The sequence below is a fragment of the Lissotriton helveticus genome, chromosome 5_1 (genome assembly GCF_964261635.1).
Source record: "Lissotriton helveticus chromosome 5_1, aLisHel1.1, whole genome shotgun sequence".
Lineage (NCBI taxonomy): Eukaryota > Metazoa > Chordata > Amphibia > Caudata > Salamandridae > Lissotriton > Lissotriton helveticus.
Window position 1 is genome coordinate 1,395,915,357 of NC_136065.1, and position 17,119 is coordinate 1,395,932,475.

General features: G+C 49.3%; 1 protein-coding gene across 12 annotated transcripts in view; it reads right to left on the bottom strand.

Moving 5' to 3' along the window:
- SYCP1 (synaptonemal complex protein 1) overlaps positions 1–17,119 on the bottom strand; it is a 6,803,167-nt gene that overhangs the window by 4,008,745 nt on the left and 2,777,303 nt on the right. For all 12 annotated transcript variants that reach the window (XM_078644363.1, XM_078644366.1, XM_078644361.1 and 9 more), the window contains one exon: positions 14,257–14,361. In XM_078644363.1, coding sequence (XP_078500489.1) covers positions 14,257–14,361 — 105 coding nt within the window. The remainder of the gene's footprint in view (positions 1–14,256; positions 14,362–17,119) is intronic.

Consider the following 17,119-nt stretch of genomic DNA (forward strand, 5'->3'; position numbering starts at 1 on the left):
TGGATGCTGCGCGCAAGAGTGACTGTCATAAGTGGAGAGTGGGGGGGCGGAGCGAGGGAGGAGCAGCTAGGAGGCGGGAGCGGGGTGGAGAGCCGGGCTGGGAGGCACAACAAACAACAAAATGGCAGCGAAATCAAAAGTGAAACACCACGAGACTGGGGCACAACCTGGCAATCGCAATGTAATGAGCAGTGGCCCCGGTACAAACAGGCGCAACAATTCAAGCAGGCAAAGCGATTAATGCACAAATGAGTAGCGACAATGAGCAGTCTAACAGTACAGCGCTACGATCAATCAATATGCCCAAATACTTGCAGTAAGCAGTGCGAGCGATGCGAGAGTGATTTCAAGCCAATGAGCAGTCTGGCAGTGTAGCAGTGTAGCGCTACGATACCGATTTTAGTTCAGGGAGCAGCGCGAGGAGCGACCGCTTCTGAGTAATTCAGGACGGTCAAACACTACCAAAGAAACTTTTTCCTAGTTTTTTTTCCAATCAAAATTTATTTTATTGATTTCAAGATAGAGGAAATAACGAACAAGCCAATGTGCTATATAGTCATTGGGATGCAACACGGCAGGTGTGTTAGTGTACGTGGCCAAAAAAGCACCGAACCAGTGAAAAAGAGAAACCCCCCCCCTCCCACCCCACCCTCCTCCCGCCAATCATAAGCCATGCGCCCAGAAAGTAGCAGCAGCAAGGGAAAACCAGGAAAGTCCCACATGTAAAGTACACTAGGTAGTGGAGGTATTTGAGGTTGGCCACCTGGGGGGGTCGGCGAGTCAGAATAGTCGCAAGTACTTAGGGCAAATAAGCACCGTAAAGTCGGATGTTAGTAACATGAGTAAAGGTTCCCATAAATCATGAAAGGAGGCTCTAGGGTGAGTCAGGGACAGTGAGATCTTTTCCATTGCCGATATGCCCCACATTCTATGAAGCCATTTCAGCCAAGTTGGAACATTCTTAGTGCCCCAATGGGCGAGAACGTTCTGGACCGCTGCCCCTAGCACGAGTGCCATCTGTTTACCCCTTCGAGATTTAAGGGGAAAGGTTACAGCGTTAGGAAGGCGCAGAAGGACATACACTGGGATGTGAGGGATCTGTGTATAGAAATAGGAGTCCACCCCATCCAGGATCTGCTGCCAATAGGTCCCCAGGGCGGGGCAATAACACAGTAAGTGAGTTAGAGTACCTAGCTGGCCACAGTCATGCCAACATTGCAGGCTACGGGAGGGATTACCCCTGTGGAGTCGTATAGGAGTAAGGTACCAATAAGTAGCAACCTTAGTAGCTGTTTCCACTGAGGAGACGTTGCGTGCTGTTCGGCAGGCCCTGAAGTAGATATCATTGCATTCTTTCTGTGCCAGCTGGCCAGGAGTTTTCACAAGATCTAAGGTGCCCCTAGCAAATCTGTTTAAATCCGAGGTCAGATGTGCTTCAGTATGCAGTGTCAGTAACCACTTCTCAAACGTAGTGAGGTGTCTCTCTGCGTCCCTATGTGACACCAATGGTGAACCTGGGTGTAGCGGTAACGCTCCTGTTCCGGTAGGACCTGCTCCCTGCGAAGGCCAATACAGGGGGGGGAGTCCAGAGAGATCGAAAGATGCCCTATGGAGCGACCAGTGCTGAAAAGTCTCGGAGTCAAGCCCGGCGTGAAGTCGTAATTATGGACTATAGGTGTAATCAGAGATGGGAAGGTTGTGAGCCCCCGGGGAACAGCCACCTTATCCCACGCCAACAGAGTAGGTCTAGTTACCTCTGATAGATATAGATTGGAGGCGATCCGCCCGTGCAAGGAAGGGGATGCCCCACAAGGGCTGTCCGGCCAGCGACCGATCCATAAATAACCAATGTTTCTCAGAGCCCTCATTTGAGCCACACGCCAGTAGGCAGAAAGATCGGGGATCCCCATGCCTCCCTCCACAGGATCCCTATAAGTGAACTCCCTTTGTAGCCGGGCCCTTTGGTCGCGCCAGACAAAATGTTCAATGTCCCGTTGTAGGGAGCGTAGGACCCCTGGGGGAGGAACAAGTGGCAATGTATGGAATAGGTAAAGAAGCTGGGGTAATATCACCATTTTTACTGCAGCAATACGTCCCAGCCAGTAGAGTGCGCAGCCTCCATCTGTGGAGGGAATTTTGGACCTGGCGAGGGATCGCCGAATAACTTATTACACTGGTGGCGCGGACAGTAGCAGAGATTTGCAACCCTAGGTATGGGATTGTGCCTTGATCCCACTGGACCGGGTACGAGCGCTGCAGAAGTCCAATCATTTCAGGCTGCAGAAATAGATCTAAGGCCTGAGATTTATGTACATTGAACTTAACAGGGCGAATAAAAGCGGTGACAGGGGGCAGCCTTGCCTCGTCCGCCTGCATATGGAAAAGGCAGCCAAAGCTATCCCATTCACCTGCACTGTAGCCGTGGGGTTAGCGTAGCTACTGAAAACCCAATTGATAAAGCGACATGGGAAACCAAAGTGAGATAGGGTTGCCTTGAGGTATGGCCAATGAACCCTGTCAAACGCCTTCTCAGCGTCAACAGAGAAAATCATGCGTTCCACCGGAAAGCATTCGGATCAGTCCACCAGGTGCAGGGGCCGCTTGGTGTTGTTGGAGCACTGAAGTCCGGGAACAAACCCGGATTGTTCCGGATGTATTAAGCCGGGCAGATGACGAGAGAGTCTACACGCCAGGATGCCAGTGAAAATCTTGAGATCCACATTTAAAAGGGATATGAGGCGAAAGGAGCCACACAAATGTCTATCCATGCCCGGTTTAGGTAGTACTGTGATCATTGCCTCCAACATGGAGCGAGGGAGAGAGGCGGCCTGAGCGGTCCCAATCGAATTGTAGGCCCGTACCAGCAACGGGGCTAACAGCGCACAGAACTTTTTAATAAAAAATGGAGGAGAAGCCATTCGGGCCCGGTGACTTGAGGAGTTTCAGGCAGGAGATGGCAGAAATAACTTCCTCCAGGCGGATAGGGGCTGCAAGATCCTGCGCCTGGCCCTGTAAAAGCTTAGATTTGGCTACGCCCTGCAGATAACGGGCTGGCTCATAATCAGGCAGAGTCTGGGACGTAAACAAGGTGGCATAGAAGTGTCGTAATTCTTCCACTATGTCCAAGTCAGTCGTGCACTCTCTCCCATGATGATCACGGATCATAGTAATACAGGATGCCTGTTACTGCGCACTTAACCAATGGGCGAAAAGCCGCTCGCACCTATCTCCCCCCCCATAAAAGGCGTGCTTCAGATGAAGGGCGGCATATTCCACCCGATCCACATCCAGCTCTGCTACCTGTGCTCTAGCAGTCTTAAGCTGCCTCCAAAGTCTGGGGGCCCGGTCCATTGGTGGATGCTCTCAAGTTCAGCCACCTCCCCGGATAAGCGCTCCCTTTTCCCCTCCTGTATTTATTATCTACTTCAGCTATGCCCAGGAACTCCCCTCTAACTACGCCCTTGAAGGCCTCCCAAAGGGTTGTCATGGATATAGAAGGGGAATCATTGATGGCTAGGTAGTCAGTAATGAACTAACGTACTTGCTGTACCACTGAAGGAGTCTCTAACATAGTCTCACGGAGCGACCCTTGACCCTGTCTTCAGGCAGGTCGCTCCCCACGCCGCACAGCTCCACCTGACTGCGCCCGTGCCCCTGTGCACCCGCTCCCGCTGCTGACTCGTGTCTGTGGGTGTTCGAGGCCCCGCAGGCTACCACCTGCGCCTCATCCCTGGTGGCCAGTGGGCCTTAGGTATGTAGCTGCTGCTCGCATTCTGTGCCCCCATTACTGTATTGTGATCGCTGTATTTGTGCCCCAGTTTTTTTCTGTGACTTCTTGCATTGTGACTGTACTGCCTCTGTTTTTATTGCTGTTGCTGCCTTGCCTTAACTTAGGCTTGTTTGTTTCCTTCCTGTTGTTGTGCTCGTTCCCTCTTCCCGCCGCTGCGCCCTGTGGCCCCGCCCCCCGGCCCCCATTGGCTCTCCTCCCTCCCAGATGCTCCTCCCTCCCAACCCCTGGACCCCGAAGCCGCCACAACGCCCAACACCAGACTGCACTACGATTCTTGCACCCTCCACGCACTCAACCCCGGACGAGATCACTCCTGCTACTGAGCCACCCCGAGTTGCACCCAGGGGCCCTTCACCTGCCGGAACTGCAGCTTCACCAGCATCCGGCCCGCCAAACCATCAACTAGAGAACCCAACCACCTCCGATGCATCCTCCTCAACACCCGCTCCGCCCGTAAGCACGCCATCGGACTCTGGGACCTCCTAGACTCAACCACCCCTGACGTCGCATTCCTGACGGAGACCTGGCTGAACACCACCTCGGCTCCAGACATAGCCTTAGCCATCCCAGAGGGCAACAAGATCTCCCGCAGAGACCGCACCAACGGAGTGGGAGGTGGAATCGACATCGTCCACAAGAACACCCTCCGAGTCTCGACCAACACCGACGACACCCTCACCACCGCCGAGCACATGCACTTCGAGATCCACACCGACCTCAACACCACCCTCAGAGGAACACTCGTCTACAGACCACCCGGACCCCGACCACAGTTCAGCGACACCATCACCGACCTCATCAGCACCCACGCTCTCGCCTCCACGGACTACATCCTCCTCGGGAACCTGAACTTTCATCTCGAGAACAACGACGCCAACTCCACCGCCATGACCGACAACCTCGCCAACTTCGGACTCAAACAGCTTGTGACGACACCCACCCACGCTGCTGGACACACACTGGACCCCATCTTCTCCCCAAGTCCCCACGTCTCCTTCAACCACACCACCGCACCCCACTGGACAGATGCGATGCCGCTGCTGGGGCAAGATCACTGAGGACCAACTGACCATCACCCTCACCCTGGAACCACCCGCCGACCCCGACACCGTAACCATCAACCTCAAACAGTGGATCAACGACTGCGCCGACACCCTCGCCCCAGTCAAGACCTCCGCCACCAATCACACCAACAAGAAAGCAGCACGGTTCACCGAAGACCTCCGGACCTCCAAGCGCACCTGTCGGAAGCTGGAGAAGAGCTGGCTCCGCGAACAAACACCAGACAGCTACACAGCCCACAAGAACGCCACCCGCAGACACCACCAACTCATCAGGACCACCAAGAAGACCTCCTTCAAGAACCGCCTAGACAGCAACGCACACAACAGCAAAGAGCGCTTCAACATCGTGAAAGAACTGTCAAACCCCAGTTCCAACACCAACGACATTCCACCATCACAAGACATGTGCGACTCACTGGCCACCTTCTTTCACTGCAAGATCACCGACATCCACGACAGCTTCAACACTGCCCCCCCCCTACAACCACCGCCGAGACCACCACCCCGGCGACCACCACCCGCACCAGTTGCCTGACTGCCTGGTCCAACGTCAGCGATGAAGACACCGTCAAGACCGTGAACTCCACCCACTCCGGATCCCCATCTGACCCATGCCCTCACCATGTGTTCAACAAAGTCAGCACAGCCATCGCACCCCATCTCCGGAAAACGATCAACATTTCCTTCGAAACAGCAACCTTCCCGGAGAGCTGGAAGCACCCCGAGATCAACGCCCTACTGAAGAAATGCAAGTCGGACCCCAAGGACCTTAGGAACTTCCGGCCCATCTTCCTGCTCCCGTTTCCGGTGAAAGTCACGGAGAAGATCGTCAAAAGACAGCTGACCTGCTACCTACATCCTGGACCCATCCCAGTCTGGCTTCCGCAGCAACCACATCACCGAGACAACCCTCATCGCCGCCACCGACGACATCAGGATCTATTTAGACAAAGGAGAAACAGCCGCCCTCATCCTTCTGGACCTATCAGCAGCCTTCGACACGGTCTGCCACCGCACCCTAACAGCACGCCTCCATGACGCAGGAATCCCAGAGAAGACCCTGGCTTGGACCACATCCTTCCTCTCCGGCAGAACCCAGAGCGTCCGCCTCCCACCCTTCCGCTCCAAGACCACCGAGATAATCTGCGGCATTCCACAGGGATCATCCCTCAGCCCGACGCTGTTCAATATCTACATGGCACCACTCGCCCACGTCGCCCGACAGCATAACCTCAACATCATCTCCTACGCCGACGACACCCAGCTGATCATCTCCCTCACCGAAGACCCCCACACTACTAAAGCCAACCTACACATAGGAATGAAGGCCGTCGCCGAATGGATATAGGACAGCAGGCTGAAGCTGAATTCAGACAAGACTGAGGTCCTCATCCTCGGCCCCACCCGTCAGCCTGGGACGACTCCTGGTGGCCAACATCGCTAGGAACAGCCCCAGAACCCACCGACCCTGCACGCAAACTGGGGGTCATCCTCAACTCCTCCCTCTCCATGACCAAGCAGGTCAACGCCGTCTCCGCTTCCTGCTTCAACACCCTCTGAATGCTCCGCAAGATCTTCAAATGGATCCCCTCCGACACGAGAAAAACCGTCACCCAGGCCCTCGTCACCAGCAGACTGGACTACGGGAACGCCCTCTACGCAGGAACAACAACCAAACTCCTGAGACGGCTACAACGACGCCCCCGACGCAGCCACATCACACCCCTCCTCAGAGGCCTGCATTGGCTCCCCGTCAACAAGAGGATCACCTTCAAACTCCTCATCCACGCACACAAAGCCCTACACAGCGCCGGACCAGCATACCTCAGCAGCCGACTCAGCTTCTACACCCCCACCCCCAGCCTCGGCTCCGCCAACCTTGCCCTCGCCACTGTTCCATGCATCCGGAAAACCACCGCAGGCGGCAGAACCTTCTCCTACCTCGCCGCCAAGACCTGGAACACTCTCCCTACCGGCCCACGACAGACCCAGGACCTGCTGGTCTTCAGAAGACTTCTCAAGACCTGGCTTTTCGATCAGTAGCAGCCTCCCCCCCCCCCCCCCCCCCCCCCAGCGCCTTGAGACCCTTGCGGGTATGTAGCGCGCTTTACAAGTGACTGAATGATTGATTGATTGAGGCGCCAAAAGAGCTGTATGGGCCTAGGTTGGTGCAGGGACAAGGAGATCTGCACCGCCGCATGGTCTGACAAGGGGCAGGAAGGATTTCAGCATCTCGGGTCTGTTGGGTCAATGCGTCGGAGGGGAGTATGTAATCTATTCCGGCATATGTTTTGTGTGGTTGGGAGTGAAAAGTGTATTCCATGGTACCTGGATGGTGCAGCCGCCAGTATCTGTGAGCCCACCGCTGCTCCGAACGATCAAGCATGCGATCAAAGGCCAAATTAAAATCCCACCCATATGAGCACAGTTCTGTCAGAGATACCTGTAAGTTCATGTACCACGTCCCGGATAAATACCTCTTGGCCTCCATTGGAGACATATACAGTCAGTATAACAAGAGTGTGTGTGCCCAAAGTGAGAGTAAGGGGCAGAAATCTGCCCTTGATCTCGGCCCGTGTGCATCCGAACCGACCTGGGAACCGAGCCGGGACCAGGATCGCTACCCCCGCTGTTTTAGAAGAGTGGGAAGAGAACACTTGGAAGGGAAAGGCCCTGGACCTTAACCTATGTGTGTCGGCCATGAGGAGGTGTGTTTCTTGAAGCAGGCAGGTGTGGGAGTTGGAATTTTTGAGAAAGGACAGGATTGCCCACCTTTTGACAGGGTTATTAAGCCTCTTAACGTTAAGTGACAGGATTTTTATATCAGTCAGTGTGGTGAAAAAGTCCTAAAGCAAACTACTAGGGGTTGCCCCTGGATTCGTGGTGACGAGTGTGAGGAGCCAGTGGTAAAGCATCAACTCATTTTGGCGAAGAGGAGGAAAAGAGGACCCCCAAAACCCACAACAAGTAACTTACAACAAAGCACGTAATGGATGAAGTCCACAAATGTACCGGGCGAACAGCCATATGGAGAGACATAATATGGAAGCAGGGGTCCCCGGCCACCCCGGTCCCACCCAGAGCCCAGCCAAACAAATCATTATGGATCTCAGAACATCTTGACCAATGTTACCAAGGCCGGAGTGATTCAGTCCGCAGTGTTTGAGTCCTCAGACAGAGATTGCAGCACTGCCGATCGTTCCTTGGAGATGGTCTCAAGATCTGGGCAAAGTCGCTATGAAGAGTACCCCACACGCTGTCATTTCGCAGAGACAGAGCGGTGTCCGGAGGAAGAATCATTCTCAGTGGTGCTGTGGTCGTCTCCGGTGAGATGAAGAAGTGGCGTGGCCTCATCAAGAGAGAGAAGTTGCCGAAGCCTGCCCTCCCATTTGAAGATCAGCCGAAATGGGTGACCCCAAGATGTCCTTGGAGCGTAGGAACGTGGTCACTGGCCGGAACTCTCGTCCTTTCTGCAGGGTCAAGGCTGCCAGATCCTGGAAGAGAAGGGGCCAACAGGAGTGAAAGTCAATGGGGTGATTAGCCCGTGCCTCCCGCAAAATACGCTCTTTGAGTTGAAAGTCATGGACGCAGGTCAGGATATCGGGAGGGTGGGCTGTCGCTGGCCGCTTTTGCCCAACGCGATGTGTGCGGTACAGGTTGATCCTTAGTTCCAAAGAGTGCCCCAGGACATGTCGGAAGAGCTCCATGACAAAGGTCTCAATGTCCTGCCCCTCCAAAACTTGAGGGACGGCCCGGATCCTGATGTTATTCCGGCAGGAGTGGTTCTCAAGGTCCTCTGCGTGGGATTGAAGATCCAAGTGCTGGTCCCTGAGTCGCAAAACCTCTTGTTGAAGCTGAGACAGCTCCTCGTCGAGGGCGACGGTCTGGTTTTCTAAGTCGTCAACTCTCTCACCCACCGAGTCCAAATCCCTGCACACCTCTTGAATCTCCATGGTCAGGTCTTTCTTCATGGAGTAAAACTCCCTCTTGAGGTCCGCAAAGAGAGACTCCAGGACACTGCGTGTGACCCGTCCCTCAGGGTCATCCTGCGCCAGTGCTTCAGATCCACTAGACTCGGCCTTGCGGAGGAGATCTCTCACCGATCTGTCCTTTCGAGTTTTGCCGGAATCCATGGGGATGAGATAAGCTCCCCTCACCTATCAGGAGAAGATAGGGCCGCCCTCGAACGAAGATATGGGCACTTAGAGGTGGGCCGTTCTGTTCTCACTGAACAACAAGGGGGATACCTAACTGATGCACTTAATTGAATATGAATTAAACCAGAGAAAGAAATAATATTTCCAACCTAGATTTTGCTAATTAATAGCTTTTCATTTATTCATTTTTTAAGGACAAAAGCTTTTTGAAAAAGTTAATACATATTATATACACAATCGGACACTACACCGTAAATGTATCATTTATGATGTTTTGATTAATTGAGCAACTCCAGTCTTTCTTTTCCCCACCCCTTTTTCTGAGTGTGCAAGAATGGTTGTTTGTAATTTTGAATGATTGTGACATGTCTGACAGTATGAATGAATATCCTTAAATTTTGTTTAGTTCAACGGTGTAGTGTCCGATTGTGTATATAATATGTATTAACTTTTTCAAAAAGCTTTTGTCCTTAAAAAATGAATAAATGAAAAGCTATTAATTAGCAAAATCTAGGTTGGAAATATTATTTCTTTCTCTGGTTTAATTCATATTCAATTAAGTGCATCAGTTAGGTATCCCCCTTGTTGTTCAGATATAAGTGCTCAACCTGACTGATTAGAGCCAACTCTTCGTTGCTAATAGTTCTGTTCTCACAGCATATTGCTGGCCCACCCGTCTTGCAGGATGTCGGGGGTCCCAGATGGCTAAGTCTCAATGCTCCGCTACTCGCGGGACCTAGTGTGGGCAGGGCGAGGGTGACCGCTCTGATCCTGCCCAGTTGGCACTCTTCTCCGAACACTAAGGCACCTCCCCGCCAGCCCATTCAAATTCTGGCTGCTGCGAGCGTGGCCACGGTGCTAGGGCAGACCACATCGTCCTCCCGCTGTCTGGTCAGTTCCGGGCCGCACCAGGCACAAGGGGCCTCATCTCCGGCCTGCTCTCCGGTTGGTCCTCGTGCCCGCATGGATATCAGCACTGCACTCCTTCGGGCTGCCACCAGAGCTCCGAGCCAATCAACAGAAGGGGGGAAAGGGCGCCTCACTAGGCGGCCAGCGCGCGGGCCACAGTGTGATTCCTCAGCTCCCAAGGTGACAAGTGGGGGCAGGTCACCACTGCAGTAGGCGCCTGGGGGTCTTCAAAAGCTGGATGTGGGCTCGCCTGTTTGGAGCTGCAGAGTTAGCTCCTCCAGCAGTCGCAGTCCGCCATGTCGGCTAGCGGGGCTGCTTCGCTGTGGGGATCGCGGTCCTGGTGTGAGATGGAGCGCGATGCCTGCTCGTCCCTGCCACGGTCTCCCTGGGGCCGCTATGGGGATACGCACCGATGCGCCCCACCACTCCCGGGTCTACTCTGCCCGGCCGTTGAATAGGCCGTGGATCACCCGACGGTCGTCAGAAAGCCAGCCGCAGTATTGAGTACCGGCTCTGCTCCACAGCCGAAAACAGGCTGCTGCCACTGTCACCAGACCAAGGTAAGGCCAGAACAAGGGCTCAGGGTCCGCTATACAGTGCTATGTGGCAAGGGCCTAGGCGAAGGACCGCCATCTTGGCCACGCCCCTTTCCTCATTTTTAAACTTTTAAAATGAAAATGTTAACGTTTTTAAACATTTTAAATGACTGCTTGATAATTTCATGCACTGACACTGTTATCAATGTGTATTTTGACAATGTGTATTATTACTGTTAATTATTAGGAGGAGTGGGTGTTATATTCGATATCGGTACCCTAATATAGGTTCAGGGAACATTGTACACTTTCCCTACACCAGCTCCTGTCATTTCATATGAACGAGCCTTATAAGGACATAACTCCAAATAAGGAAAGACTGCCTTGTATGTACATAACGCCTTATAAGGTCTGCAGCCTTTACGGACTAAACCTTTCACCTAGTTCATGACCAGGGTGGGTTCTGCCCGATCGATACTGCTAAGACGTCATACTTAGCACATATGAATAATTAATGAGTACACTTTCCAGGAGGTACACTTCACCTCTCCCATTGAGGCACAAGGTTTAATCCCCAAACGTCATCCTCATACTGAACAATGGGTAACACCAGCACATAGGCTGTATACATACAGCACCACTTGCTATCAGTAAGCAGGAGGGACCCGAGACTTCAAGGCCGACACACTGGCCAGAGCCGCTGCAGCTCCGCCATGACATCGCTCCAGCTGGCAGTGGTCTTACGATCCCTTGCGGGGTGTCTAACTCGAGACAAGGAAGGAGTCCCACACTCTCACTATTTATGTATGGGGGTTGGACTAAATCCTAGCGGGATTCTTGGCTTAGATTATAGGCTATTAGGCTCATTAGCTGTTTTGCAGCTACCCACATGCTAGGTACACTTAGGTACGTCTAGTCAGGCATCTTAGGAGTATGCACTTTATTTTATAAATGCATTCTTTATTCATGTATAGGTTCAAGACCATTGCAAAATGGTAGAACAATACTATTTCTTCTTATTCACGGTACTGCTGGCTCTATATCTCTGCTACTGTGTTACAGACGTAACAGCACACTTATTCTACATGAGAAGAACTACTGTACAATAAATTCTTATTGTAAACACGTTCGACTGTTTCTTCTCTGTATCTCTCAGAGAGCAAAAATAAGCAAGCACGAGTGACTGGGTGAAAAGTAGTATAGTGTTTCCACGAGTCTGAGGTTATTGTGTTCTAAAGTTGCACAAACTAATCTCTCTGATACCAGAAGATTCTAATGGAACTGCGAGATAGCTAATGCGAACGATAGGCTAATATATGTGGCGGGGATGTACACAGAGTCAGTCTGCCACCAGACCCACAGTATATGTTATCCGTATCGTTGTAGGTCCTGCATGACAGGGTACTTTTTGGGATTACACTACACCATTGCAGAAAAAAAACAGAACAGTATTTTTCCAATCATGGCATGAAACTATAACTATACTCAGAGTTGTTCCCTTGCTTAGTTTGGTGTAAATCTGTTGAGAACTACTTGAGCAACCAGTGCTAAAAGAAGGTGGAAGGTGGGCTTAGAGGTTCGTTACAGTGCTGTCTTGACAGTTAATTCATGGATCCTTTCAGGATAATAAATTTGAAAAAGGATAACATCCCATTGATAAAGGGAGTATTTTTCCCTTCATCCACTAAACAATTTGGAGATCATAGGAGCGTTCAACGCTCTGATCAATCTGACTGGCCAACAGAAACAGAACATTTTTGCTACAGTAATCCGTATATGATGCCAGACAACAAACGCTGTTCCCTGTAAAAAGCGACAAAGATGATGTAATGTTACTGAGAAGCATCTCTTGACCCACATGAGAATATGTGGGATAGGCAGATACTGAACACAGATACACAATCAACACTAAGGGTCTAATTACGAGTCTGGCAGGCCAAGGAACGCCAGACTTGTGGGGGCATGGCAGTGGAGGTCTTCCTTCTGCCCTATTACAATTAAGGTGGTTGGATTGCCATTTCCCCGGCACAGCGGCCAGGGAACTGCCGTTCACTGGCAGTGTTGCTGTGGTCAGGAGTCCTAAATATGCTTGGCGGACAGCCATGCTTCTGCAAAGCATATTACGAGTTCACTCTCTGCCAAGGTTTTCATGGTGGTTCCTCCTGCATAAAAACTGTGGTGGAGAGGAAACTAAGGAGGCCCTACATGGCCCATTTGTGACTCTGCACCATTGGGTGCAAGCATCGGTGCACAACATGTGCCCCCCCTGTGTGCATGCACCGCAGTCCCGGAAGGGAATGGACTATACAGTCCATGACATGCAGGAACTATTTTTGGCGTTCCCATTGCGATGCCCATTTTCAGAACGTAAAAAAAAACAGACCACCAGCCATGAGAAACATTTGTAATCTGTAAACTCATAATGTTGCCCTAATTCTTTCTTGAGGGATTCGCATACCCAAATTTGGTATAAAGTATAAACAACAAAACAATTCACAGGGAAAATATGCGTGGCTAAAATCTTACAAAATGCACACTGTGCACCCCAGGACTTGTTTGCTGCCTGGCCATATGCAGTTTTGGCCGCAAGCATAGAATTGGGCACAAGGCTTTGTCACAATCAAGGGACTGTGGCCAAACCCTGTTGCGCAAGGCCAAGAGCAATGCTCAGCATGGCCTTGATTACAAGGGAAGCATGGGCGCAGGATACCAGCAGCAGTGACTTCCTCCTTTGCCTTACTCTGTCTACCAGTAGGAGCACATCATAACAGCCCTGCATAGATTACAATATACAACTGCACTACGTGACAATTATTGAAAAATATAATGGTTAAATATTTAAGGAGTAATGCCCTGACGACGTTGATATAAGTGAGTCAATTACATTTCTGGCAGAGACTATATAAATGATCTGTAACACAATTGTTATAAGTGAAGCGTAAATTAAAGTCGAACAAACGACAAATGCATGTGTTTTTCACCACTACGCACTGCAAAAAATAAATCATCTTTAGGTGCTACCAAATCTAGAAACTAAAGGTGGCAATGCATACCAAACACGCATAGGCAATTGGGCACAAATAATGAAAATGTGCAGCAGGTTCTGATAGAGTAGGGTTACGAGCTGGGCATCATAAGTCCACATCCATCACATAGTGCCGACTATACAAGGCCAAAGGCCATTTGCAGGGATTTTGGACAAGTGTGGATTAGGTATGGTCAAGGGCCACACCCAGCCGACCTACTGGACACCACTAAGGACTAGACTCAACAGAATGTGCTAGAGGGAGCAGGATGACGTTAACTGCTGCCCATGCATACATCATAAGAAAAACATATTAATTTACTTAATAACCTTTGTGACCACTAAAGTATAGCTCTACTCCAGATATTGTTGGTAAAGTGCTAGCACACTTGTTGCTGGTTAGTTTACTTCAAGAGAGTATTGTATATACAATTTTCCCAGTCTTCACTAACCGTAGCCTTACAGGGTACGGAGATGGATGCTGCTTATAGTTTACAGTACATAGTAGCATGTTAATCAATAACAAAGATTCATATAATTTTTTGGCATGATCATATATTCAAAATCAGAATCCAATTGAATCAGAATGTAGCTGAAATATTTTTGTCAAAACAACAGAACAACCTAAGTGTAAAATCAATTAGAATGTTCAAAATGGTGCAAATGACAATAGTAGATAGGATAACAAACCACTGCTGTACGTATGCTCGTCTGTGACTTTATGCCCACATATTGGAAGTATATCATATTTGTGAAAGTTTAAAAAAATGCAGACCTCTTTGTCTCTGATGATATTCTTTAGATCCTGTTGACTTTCTTTCAGTTCTTCAACTAAAATATCTACCCGTTCTTTTTCATTTGAAAGTTCTTGAATTGTCACCTGTATTAAAGATTGTAATTCCAAATAAAAAGTTACATCATGCCAGAAGATAAAGCATTTGCATATAAACCATGATGTGTCTCAATGTAAGGGTTTTCCATACGATTAACAGTCGACCAGGAAACACTTTCATTCTCAAACATTACACAGTTTTAATTATATTTAGTTTATATGTGTTGAGGTCTCCACCCCAAGTTAAGAGATAATGTACAAAAATACTGAAACTAATAGAAAATGCCAATAGCAGTGAGAATGTCTGTAGTTCCTGTGGAGTGTGCAGCAAGTCTACAGTAACACAGGCTTTCTTAAACGAGCCATTGATTCAGCCACCTCAAGCCGGCACTACCTAGTGAACTAACACCTTTTTTGTCATGGACTGTAAAAATTTCCAAAATACAGTTGTTACATAGAGTGCAAGATTAAAGTCTGACAAACGTTACAGGGATGTCTTTTTAGGTTGCACCGTTTGTTTCTACCATAGAGTAGGTTTTGGGGTCAGCCACTTACTCATGACTGGATGACTCTGTTTCCTATCCCACTTTTGATTTGATGGCTTTCCTTCCTCCTAGTCCCAATGCTGCCTGCCCACATCCTGCTCTCTGGGAGTAATTTACAAAGGTAAAGTTAGACCAGAGGTCTAACTTAGGCTAAAAGTCTAACTCTATTTTTGTATTCAGTGTTCACAAATGGACTTGCGAGGAGTATCTCTACGCCTGCGGAGGTTCCACACTTGGGGCAGAACCTCCGCAGGTGTACATATACTACTCTAAGTCCATTTGTAAATACAGAAAAGTAATAACCGTTGGTCTAACTTTATCTTTGCGAATCTCTATGTTTAATGGGACACATGTCATGTATCCCCGCTCCCTCCCCCCTCCCTCCCCCAAATGCTATCCACCCGCTTTCCATTCCTGGTGCACCGGCTTTTATTAATCATTTTAATATGGACCTGGACACTGTAAAGCACTGTCCAGCCTTTTTTACATGCTTTGTGTGACTTATTCTTTTTTTTCCCTTTAATGATCTAATATTTCTGTTTCCAATGTTAGATTTGTGAATTAAAACTGGCGGTCTCCGTTATGACAGATGTGCATACATAGGTCACAAGGCAAGTGTCACGATGCATGCATAAACATCGATTGCCTTCTTGGAATGGGAATTATTTAATAGACCACCATTACCTTTTATGTTTTATGTACCAACGAGACACGCGTCCCATCACAACACACTAAATGTTCCTTGCGTTAGATGTGAACTAGGCCAGGTGGGACCGACAAGCAAAAGACAGATAAATCAACAACCACAGCCACACTCTAACGGCGAAAACGGATACATGTTAACTGTTGTATATGTTTGTTGGCACTATGTAATGTGTAAATACCAATAAAAATAATAATAATAATTAAAAAAAAAGCCATTTCAGATTGCCGGCCATGCATGTGTACGTGTCATGAAGCATGCAATTGGAAAGCAAGTATCAGCAAAGCCAACCGCTCAGCAATTTAAGAGCTGTAACCTAATGGTATTGACAATGCTTGTTTGAACAACATATCCTTTAAAACAAATCAACTTCAAATGCTATCAGATTTAGAAATAAAAAATCCCCATGACCTGCACAGAGATCAAAGGGCACAGCTAATGGCCATATACAGCACGTTCTGGTAGAGAAAGACTAGCAGTGGGAGCTGCTGCTACTAAAACTTGGTGAGGCAGTGCGAGGGGGTGGGGTGGGGGGGTGCATTCATAAATAAATAAAAGAAGAACTTACCTGCTGCTGCCGGGTGCTGCCTTGGTGCTTCCCTGCTTCCACCGCCTCAGCGCACCTCTGCTCCCCTCCCCACCCAATCCAGACGCTGCCCTCATGCTATTACACAGCATGAGAAAAGCACCAGGATTGGTCTGAGCAGGTGGAAATGCAGCTCAGTTAGGGACAGGAAACCTGTACCTCTTCTCCCATCAGGCTGTGCAAGACAACTGGGTCGGAGAAATGTATGTGCGCATGTCTGTTTGCAGTCCTAAGATGGCCGGCCAAACTCCTTCTCTATGACTGCTGCTGAAGCAGAGCATGGCCCATCCCTCCCCAGACTTGGCTAACTCGGACGAGTGAGGGAAAATTAAAATGATAAAATACGTTTTTTATCATTTTATTTTCCATTTCCTGTCTTTCAGCAGTGGGGCAACGCTCCTCTGCCATAATGAAGGATCTGTCCCTGGAGACTAGATGAAGGGCATTGCCAAAGGGCACACAGAGCTGACTATTTATGGGCAAAGCAAACACAACAAGATGATGGACGGAGTGCTGAAACTTTTCAACCACTACCCCCAGTTAAGAGATCAGGGTGTAATCCATTGTTCTTTTGCTCACTTTGCCACCCCAGCTTGGAACCATGGCTGGGTCTAAACTTGAATGGCATGGCATGCAAAAACGATGGATTTAACCAAGATCTGTGACTGTGGAAGAATGTTTGATTCGCTCAGCATTCCTTCCATCATCTGGTCTTTTTACATTTCCCACCCTAAGTGGGAAGGGTAGAGGGGCGTGGCCAAGATGGCAGCGGAGGATCACTGAAATATTATCGACGGACAATATATCGAGTTGCCAAAATAGCGTTGAAAAATTATCGACAGCAATAATATCGAGTTTCTATACTTATTTAACAAACTACAAAAATATCGAGTCAAAAAAATATCGACAACACTAATATAGACAACCAATATATCGACTACAAATATATCGTTTTTAAGCTAAATAACCCTA